The 9,741-nt window shown below is 34.9% G+C and overlaps 1 protein-coding gene across 1 annotated transcript in view; it reads left to right on the top strand.

Annotated features, from left to right (window-relative positions):
• The first annotated feature begins 8,128 nt into the window (after positions 1-8,128).
• The window catches only part of LOC106459483 (protein kinase C, brain isozyme-like), a 148,922-nt gene continuing 147,309 nt past the window's right edge, over positions 8,129-9,741 (top strand). Inside the window, exon 1 of the mRNA XM_022385973.1 lies at positions 8,129-8,347. Within this exon, the coding sequence (XP_022241681.1) occupies positions 8,172-8,347 (176 nt within the window). The 5' untranslated portion in view covers positions 8,129-8,171. The remainder of the gene's footprint in view (positions 8,348-9,741) is intronic.

The following is a 9,741-nucleotide window of genomic DNA, read 5'->3' as shown; positions in this document are numbered from 1 at the left end:
TTGTTTGTGAAATTTCGCGCAAAGCTACTAGAGGGATATTTGTGCTAGTCATACATAATTTTGAAGTAATAGACTATAGGGAAGGCGGCTAGTCAACACTACCCATCGCCAATTCTTGGGCTACTCTTTTACTAACCAATAGTGGGATTGACCGTCACATTATAACGCCTCCACGTCTGAAAGAGCGAGTATGTTCGGTAGCAGGATTCGAACCCGTGTTCTAACAAAAGGGGGAATGAATATGGAAAACATAACGGAGTCTGTAAGTGAAAATGAATAATACTTCTTCAAATAAACAGAAAAGACTACATTTAGAAACACAAAACTCAAGTAGCTACAAAGACAGATATGGTGAATGTTCACAGTTGCGAGATTCTCTTAGTAATTACCAATGTTGTCATCACCTTCTGTCTCAGAAAGTCTTACTTTCATATTCGTACCTGTGGCAGATAACCTATTGGATATCAAGATCATGCATTGTCCCTAAATAAAACCATGTGGGAAAAACATGAAGTAGCTAAGATCGTAAGCTTACCAATACATAAATAATTTTGTACGATGCATTAGAACAGGTAATAAGAATATTAATTCAACAATCAGAATTAAGATATTTTTACTTTAAAGAAACTCTGAGAACTTGTCTTAACTTCAATGTGAATCACTTAACTATACTCATAATTTATTAATGATATACTTAACTATGGTTAAGCTTCAAGTCACAGACAAGTAAACGATATCACACCAAGCTCGTGACGTCATTCCTGACTGTTCAACCTGACAGGTATCATAGGGTTGAATTATTGTACGAATGGGTCTAAAATAATTTGCCATTCTCCTAATATGTTAATCGTTCATTCGTCTATTTTATATCTCAAACTTGAAACATGGACAAGAAACATCCAACATTCAACTTTGATTAACTCGTAATTATACTCTTCGACAGTAAAATATCATTATAAATTTTCCAATTCGTCTTATTCGCTCATTTTTATGCTTTTCATACATTGCATTTATAATTCATTTCGGAAATTTGTCGGTTGACCACCTATCCATAGCTACACGAATGATTATTGCTATTTTCACTGCTCACACATTAGAAGGCTTTCTGATGGGTCAATGTTGGGTTTATGGACTTAGAATGTTAACATCCGAGGTTCTAATCATCGCAGAAAACAGTAAACATGTGTAATTGTATGCTAAGAACAAGAAAAACAACCGACCTTAAAAATGGACTAAAAATGTGAAAATAATTTTAATCAGGACTACATTTTGACATTTTATGTCGTTACGTAACTAAGGTGATGCCATTGAAAATTTATCGCGTATAGGAAATGTATGCGCTAGCCTTTTCAATTTAAAATATTCATATACTCAGATCGGGTATTTAGATTTTCCAAGACTTAATGGTATTAGAAAACAAAGGAATATGGATTAAACTAGGGCACCAGAACCATGTAGAAGGAGACCTCCAACAAACTGTGCTCCAGCGGCGGTAAGAAAAGTGCGGCGTTTAGCAGTAGGGGAGAAATTACGAACACAAAGTTCAGAAGTAAGAGCAGTACGCATGTCCAAGGCAACATTACATAATACTACGAGCATATGAATAAGGATCTCCATTTGGAAAAGTGACACAAGCCACATGTAGACAAATCGTTTCCACGACATATCAATTCAGCCATCGCCTATCTCAAACAGATGTAGGATGAAACGAGTATTCATGCTATTTCGTACAAAGACATAACAGTCAAGTCGGTTGATCGACTTCTATGCGTTGTCTTATTACACTAGATGGATAATGAGAATCAGTAGGGAAGTGGTGAGTGCTTTTAGCATGACAACCTCACAACAGAGTCTTTTACGACGGATAAGAGCTGCAAAGCTATGGTGAAGATGCACTGTCGTCAGATAGAGTACGGCCAGACATGGTGACGTGGACTGTAACAGCGTGGTGAGGCTCTAAAGTGGTTTAATATAATACACTTAGCCTCTGTAGTTTACACAGGCATGTATGTTAAAACATATAGAAATTAATATGCATAGCAAACTACTCTTTCACAGTCTATACGGTAAAAAATGTACTTATACTTTGGCAGGCTGGCAACAACTCCGGTTTCACACATTTACTCTTCTGCAAATGACAAGCCTACAAAGAGAAAGCACGATGAAGTTTTACATGAAAGACAGCATAGAAAATTAAAGATCCCGAAGAAAAATAATTTAAATGTAAACTTCTTTGGCATGATTTATTATGCATAAACACAAATTGTGCTATCGATGTTGTACGTGTCCTAGTTTCAAACCTTTATCCGCCATACTTGGTTTTAACCATTTTTGTTATCGCTGATCCCCACAGTACATATTTCTACTTCTACTTTGTGAAGAGTACACCAGATTCTAATTTTGTACTTGAGTTTAATGTGTATTTTCATCTATTAGTTTTCTTTTTTATGACCATTACTATCATAATGGAAGTGTTTTTGATATGTTGGATATGTTGATAGCTGGTTTAGGTCTAGAGCGAAAAGAATAAATGGTACGAACATGTGAGTGTGCATATTAATTAGGCGGTTCCTTCATTAGTGAAGATGATGAAACAGTAACATGGTGTGACCCCACCATAGTATATTACTTTACAATTCTAGTAACTCAAATCTTCTTGTTATGTTTGAGTTATGAGGTGCCACTAGAGTATATATTAGCAAGTGTAAAAATTGTTATAATTTGATTTACACACTAAATGGGTGAGTTTTCTTTTGTGTGTGTATAATATAATTTGTTATTTATTTTTACTCAAGGTACATCAGCTCTTTTATTTTAAAGAAAATTCCATTTCTTTGTACTCTTTCTGTGCCATTAAGGTGTACATTTGCATTTTCCCTATATGTGTGAGAGAGAAAACCCATCTATTAGGTCGTCAAGAAATTAACGTCGCGTTTTGAAGCCCTTTCATTACCCCCCACCCCCAAAAAAAACGTATATCACGTATAATAGTTAAACGAACCGCCTAAACGTCACGTTAGTGTGGCCTATATAATGTTTTGAATGTTCGTAAGTTTCAACGATGGTTCAGCAAATTTCGTTCAGGTGACTTTAGCCTTAAAAACTGTGATGACAGGGGCCGACATGTTGGAATTCATATTGATGCTCTGAAGACACTTTTTGAGTTTAACCCAAACCAACACACTCGTGAAATGGCCCTGAAATTGCATGTCTTCCATGAAAAAATATGTAAACATCTAAGGAATATAGAAAACTGCATAAAGAAGGTGTTTGGGAGCCTCACGAACCCATCTACTTTATTGCTCTACAACTTGCCTATCTGATGGAGCAAGGTGTTTCATTCCTAGCCTGGGTGATTGCATAAACTTAAGTTATACACATTGTACTTTGTATTTATGGTAAAGCTATTTAGGTCATTTGCCGTTATCTGTCATTTTGAACAACTAACAAAAGGGAAGGCAGCCGGTGAGCAGTACCCTATCACCACCCACGTTCAGCTTAAAGTGAGGGGAATATTTTATGGTATCGCAAGATTCGAATTCGGATTGCCGGCTCCAAAATCCAAAATTTGACCACAGGGACAACCTGCACCCTGTACAAATTGTTAGAAAATAAAAGTATTGTTGTTGAATCTTGTCTGTTTCAATGTGGTGAAAGTTGCGTTAGTCCGGCTTGGTAGAATCGAGGGGTCCGCCAATCAACCCAAGAAATAATGTAAAAAGACACATATGGGGTTCAACACAAGGCTGTTCATGCAACGAAAGTGGTAAAACTTTTGTGATTTTTGGCTACACAATAAAATCAAACCAAATATAAAAATAGGTGAATAATACAATACATAGTTTCATCAGTAGAAGAAAGAGCTTCTTCACACACACTACAGTGAAACAAGGAACACAGACAATTTTTTTAAGTAAAGTTTCATGGCTGCTCATACAGATTATGAAAAAAACAAAAAGGCAGCTTGGTGTGTAAAGATTATGCTAACGACTCAGAATGGCTTGTTGGCATAAACTTAAGAATCGAACCCCAGATTATCGCGTTGTGAGTCCGTAAACTTGCTCCGTCCCACCAGGGGACGTCAGGATAGGAAACCGCTGTATCACAATTTAACCAATTCGTTAATATTGGACATGACTTTTTATTATGCGCTCTTCATCATTATTTCAGAGTTAAGACCATCCAAGACGTGAACTGAACAGGATTAAGTAAGTGAAACAGTTAATTATTTGAAGTTATTAATGTTCTTCATAGTAAAAGGAGTGTGAGTTAACTGACATGATTGCATATGTGTTTAATATTTTTGAATGATAGATGTGTCTCAGCAATATTCCACTGTAAGGCTCGAAGATAGACGCCGTCCATCCAGTGTGTTTGAGGAAGCGCCATATTTATTATTTCTATTTGCACTTCTAGTTTTCTTGAATAGTGGTTTTGGAAGGTTTGTATTTTTGGTACTTTATTTCAACGTTAGGTTACCCTATACAGTTCACTCACTATTTTTTGCAGAAGTCTAATACCGGAATACCCACTTTATTAATTAACCGTAAATTTTCGTCTCATGCCAGGATTATTTCCCACATTTCACAATTGTTCTCTGAACTATATTTTCTTGTTTACTAGAATGCAAACTTTTACTACAGTAAGCAACTTGTGAAACGAGAGGATTAAGCCTTTGTTCCTGCTTCAGCTCTATGGAGGGCATTGTATTTCGTAAGTACCAAGTGTCCAGAATCAAGACCTGAAAGCCTTGTTGTTTTTAGGTACGTTTGAAACATTGTAACGTAATTAAGAACGGAGTTTGCAACAATTTTGTGTGATGCAAATCGGGTTTCTTGTGTATGAGAAGTTTGGAGATCCTGTCTTTAGGTTTTTGGTGGGAAATTTGTAAACTGTGTGTTGTTGTGACGCTCTTTACACAGTACTGCAAATGTTTACATATTACCTACTTTTTTTCATTTATAAATATATGTGTATTTAAATCCAATTTCTGATTATGCTGAGATCTAAATTAATCCTTTGAGTAGAGTACCACAGCATACATTAAAGAACATTTGACAAGTTTCGTGGTGTTTGTTTGTTCATTGTATTTCGAGCAAAGCTACACGGGGGATATCAGCCATCTCTAATTTGGAAGTGGTAGATCAGAGGGAAGGTGGCTATTCAACCACACCAACCACCAGCTCTTGCCAGACCGAACAGTGTGGTTGATTTGACCATCACTCTAATAATGCACTTAATGAGTTGTTTTTTTGCGGTAACGGGACGCGAACCATAGAATCTCAGCTCCACAGTCCAACATGCTAACCTCGGCCTAGTTTCGTAGTGATAGCGGAGAGTCAACTGTAACGGAACATGGGGATTATTATTTGTGAGGCTGTCGATAAAAACTATTATTTGCGCTCCTGAAAATAATGAAGTTCGATCTCTGTTAGAAGAAAGCCGTGTGACAGCTTCCCTTTTAATCTAATTATATTTTAGGTTTTTCATGGAATAGTCATAATCTTCTATCAGTTTAAAAACAAACAATACATATTAAAATTTAGCAAAAAAAAGAAGACATATTACAGTGTGGGACATTACTTCGAAATATCCTAGACTTAACACGAGAAATATTCAGCCAGAGTTAATGAAATTTGACATCAGTCCCTTATGAAGTTTCTATGTTTTAATTTTACAGATATTTTGGTGACTATAGAGTTCATCATCATCAGCAATATACACACTGACATATAAATACATGAGATTATTTACTTAACTTATTTCTAATCCTTAAGCAAGTAGCCGAGAGAATCTCACAATCACATGTTACAAAAGGTGAAGATATCTGTAGATGCATTTTTACCTAATATTTTAATGTTAGAAGTTGTAAAAATTCCAAGTGCTACGGTTACTGTGCACGTTGGTCTGATTTGGTTATGAGTTTTGCAAATTTTCAGAAGAACACAAATACCTTTTATCTTAACGGAATATTTCTTGTTTTTAAGGCAAAATGTTTTACAATTTATGTCTAGTAATATTTAAGAAAATAATCTTTAGTACGCCTCATTAAATCCACGTAATATACAGTTTAATTCAAAGCAAACAAGCTACCCTACAGCCAAAGTATAGTCACAGTTAACTGGCTTGTATCACATTGTATTTCATTGTTATTTACTAAAATTATACTTTTATTTTCGAAATGCAAAGATTTTATTTTATTATGTTCTTTGATGCTGTTTGTTGATTCTACTATCAGTGTGATTCACAACTATAGATCTTTTAAATACATATATTATTAACGCACATAATCTGTGTAATCTTACTGATATGCTCGCAGACTGATAAACAGGCAGAAAATTCTGAACTTACATCGATTACTCGTTTTTAAACATGGAATAGAAATATATATGAGTTTTAGCTTATTCGTTGATGTAAAATCTCTGCGGTTTGGACATGAAGAACTACAGCTGTTCTTCACATATTTGAAGTAAAAACCACTGTAGACGTTCAGCAGAAATATGAATAATAAATTATCATGACGTAATCCTTTACGACTCCTTGACGTCACCAGTAGAACACTGATTTTCTGTGTTGCACAGCATTGGTAAGGTTTCTATTTGAACATAAAACATAAAAGGAATAAGGGCATAAGAATACTTATATAAGAAGTAAAAATGTTATAACTTCTCGATTCTTAGGTTACTTTTACATATTTTTTTCAGCAAAAGAATCACAAAAGGATGTTAAAATAAAAGTTCCTAGGCTCATATTAGTGCATCTGTAGTCAAATATGGAGTCCAGAAAACAAACGAAAGATATATTTAAAAAGATATAAAGCGACATGTGATTCTATTTTTGTACAGCATAATGAAACCTAAAAAATTAACCTTTTTTGTTCTACGATCGTCTTGAGAATATAATCTTGTAAAAACACATGTACTAATATTTGTTAGGTTTCTTTTTGTTCTACATATTGATTGAAAATGAAGTCTCCAGAAGATTAGGTAGTGAAACCTATATTTTTTCGATTATCATTACTTTCCAGTGGAATACACTTTCAACTGTAGAAGAAATGGTTCATGATTTTCTGTGAGGTTACTGGTTATAACGTGTAATTGAAGGTAAAACATACCTATCATGTGATAAGTAAAAAATATTGCTTATTAGTCCTATCGTCTTCTTATAACAATCCCATGAAATCAATTCAAGCTATGGATCTCAATTTATTCTGTCGTGCAGTCAATAGCTGTTATGTGCTGAATAGAATATAACTGCTCTGTAGCCATAACTCTAATTGTTAAAACTCTCCGGGTTGAGGCTATTAACTTCATGAATCTTCCTCATCTGGGGTGTGAATATAAAAGAACAGTCGTTTTAAATTTTAAAAAGGACGATATTCTTTGTTGAGATAATCGTGTACTTATACAGGATAAACCACACTGATGATGTTTTGTTTTCTAATTGTGTTATTTGCAGTATATTTATATAAATATTCGATTAATATTTTAATAATCTTAAGTTTCACTTTTAACATGGTCGATATTTTAAAATAATTATGAGTAAATGAACGACAAGTAATTGACCGAATCCCAGTAAAATATTAATTCTTCGATATATTACAGTGGTTCATGCATTGATAACTCATGTTATTTGACGACATCTAGTTTCATAGAAACATGGAGAATTATTCTGAACCGTGAATAATACGTTGAATAATATCCAACAAAGAAGAACTGGATGCTGTTAGAAATTTGTGTATTTCTATATATATATAGATATATATATCAGCAAGAAACGTTTCTGATGCTAATGAAAACTTCAAGGACTTGTATATTTCACTCACAATTAATATCTTACTTTTTACAAGTTGAACCCATAGTTTGAAAATGGATACTAATACTACATCGACAAAACGAACAACTCTAGAAATATCATATGACACTTAGAAAATTATAAGCAAATTTTACAATGACTTACTCAATATTATATAGATCCCATGTGATGAGCTTAGAAAATAGAATATTACATTTGTTGTTAGTATTATACCTCTGCAAAATGACGTTTTCCATTCGCTAACCCGCCCGTGAATCTGAAATGAGTTGACAGTTGTGCACCACGTTAACGCTTTGCGCATGCGCGTCTCATTGTAAAACTTACGGCAATCGTTGATGTAACGAGAAACTAGGAACATGGCTGACGACTCTCGCGATGAGACGGATTTGATCCCCTCAAAAACCCCGATGCGGCTTCGAAGGAGAAAAGGTGCGCTAAAGAAGAAAAACGTGTACACCATTAAAGATCATAAGTTTATTCCAAGATTTTTCAAACAGCCAACTTTCTGCAGCCATTGTAAAGATTTTATTTGGTGAGTAGACCCATCTATATTTACTTCTGGTTCGTTTCAATATTATTCTACTACTGTACTGTGGTGGGTTTGAATTTGTGATAATCATTTAATGGGTGAATATTACTCGGTATGTTTGATAATAAGTAAGGATTATATATCATACACAAATATCTTACTTCAAAAAGTTAAGATTGTTGTCATTATTATATAAATATACACCGCAGAGTTGTTTGAAGATATCAACTGATTTAATGAGTTTAGGTAATTTTGTGTTACAAGACGTTCTTTGACTTGTATATACATTTGACAGAAGTATCTTCGTTATTATTATACAATGTCCAATATTAAGATAAAATTAATTAATTTCAAAGTTTGGTAGAGGTCGTGCTTGTTGATCGAGAAATAGATAGTTAGGCTCAGAGGTGCCATCATATATAAAAAAAGTGCGGGAAGGTACAGTGTAGACCAAATAAATCTGAACAGTTTGAGAATACTCTTAAGACTGTATTTTTATGTTTGAAAATACAAAGGCAGATCTTTTATTCTAAACCGCAATCCTCAATAAATATCGTTATTGTTGGACTATGTGTCATCTGTGTTCTTCCTTACTGTAACCAGAGGCCCATGTAACTACTAAATGAATGAATCACAAGTTTTCATATCCTTCCTCTGTAGGAACACTCCTTTAAAAATTAACTGTCAGTCTGTCATTTATGGAAGTAGACGTGAGATAAAACAGAAAACACCCACAAAATGATTCATCCCTGAGTTGTCAGTGAAAAATCTCCTTCTTCGATTTACAAACTAGATTGATTATCCCTGAGATGTCGTAACTGTTCTGTAGTGAATAGGTCGTTACAGAACCAGCGTAACTGTTCTGTAGTGAATAGGTCGTCACAGAGCTAACGTAACTGTTCTGTAGTGAATAGGTCGTTACAGAGCTAACGTAACTGTTCTGTAGTGAAGAGGTCGTTACAGAACCAGCGTAACTGTTCTGTAGTGAATAGGTCGTTACAGAGCTAGCGTAACTGTTCTGCAGTGAAGAGGTCGTCACAGAGCTAGCTTAACTGTTCTGTAGTGAATAGGTCGTCACAGAGCTAGCGTAACTGTTCTGTAGTGAATTGGTCGTTACAGAGCTAGCGTAACTGTTCTGTAGTGAAGAGATCGTTACAGAGCTAGTGTAACTGTTCTGTAGTGAATAGGTCGTCACAGAGCTGGCGTAACTGTTCTGTAGTGAATAGGTCGTTACAGAACCAGCGTAACTGTTCTGTAGTGAATAGGTCGTTACAGAACCAGCGTAACTGTTCTTAGTGAATAGGTCGTTACAGAGCTGGCGTAACTGTTCTGTAGTGAATAGGTCGTTACAGAACCAGCGTAACTGTTCTGTAGTGAAAAGGTCGTTACAGAGCTGG

This window comes from Limulus polyphemus, unplaced genomic scaffold, assembly GCF_000517525.1.
Source record: "Limulus polyphemus unplaced genomic scaffold, Limulus_polyphemus-2.1.2 Scaffold615, whole genome shotgun sequence".
NCBI classification, from domain to species: domain Eukaryota; kingdom Metazoa; phylum Arthropoda; class Merostomata; order Xiphosura; family Limulidae; genus Limulus; species Limulus polyphemus.
Note: the sequence above shows the minus strand (reverse complement) of the source record. Positions and strands in the feature narration are given on the sequence as shown.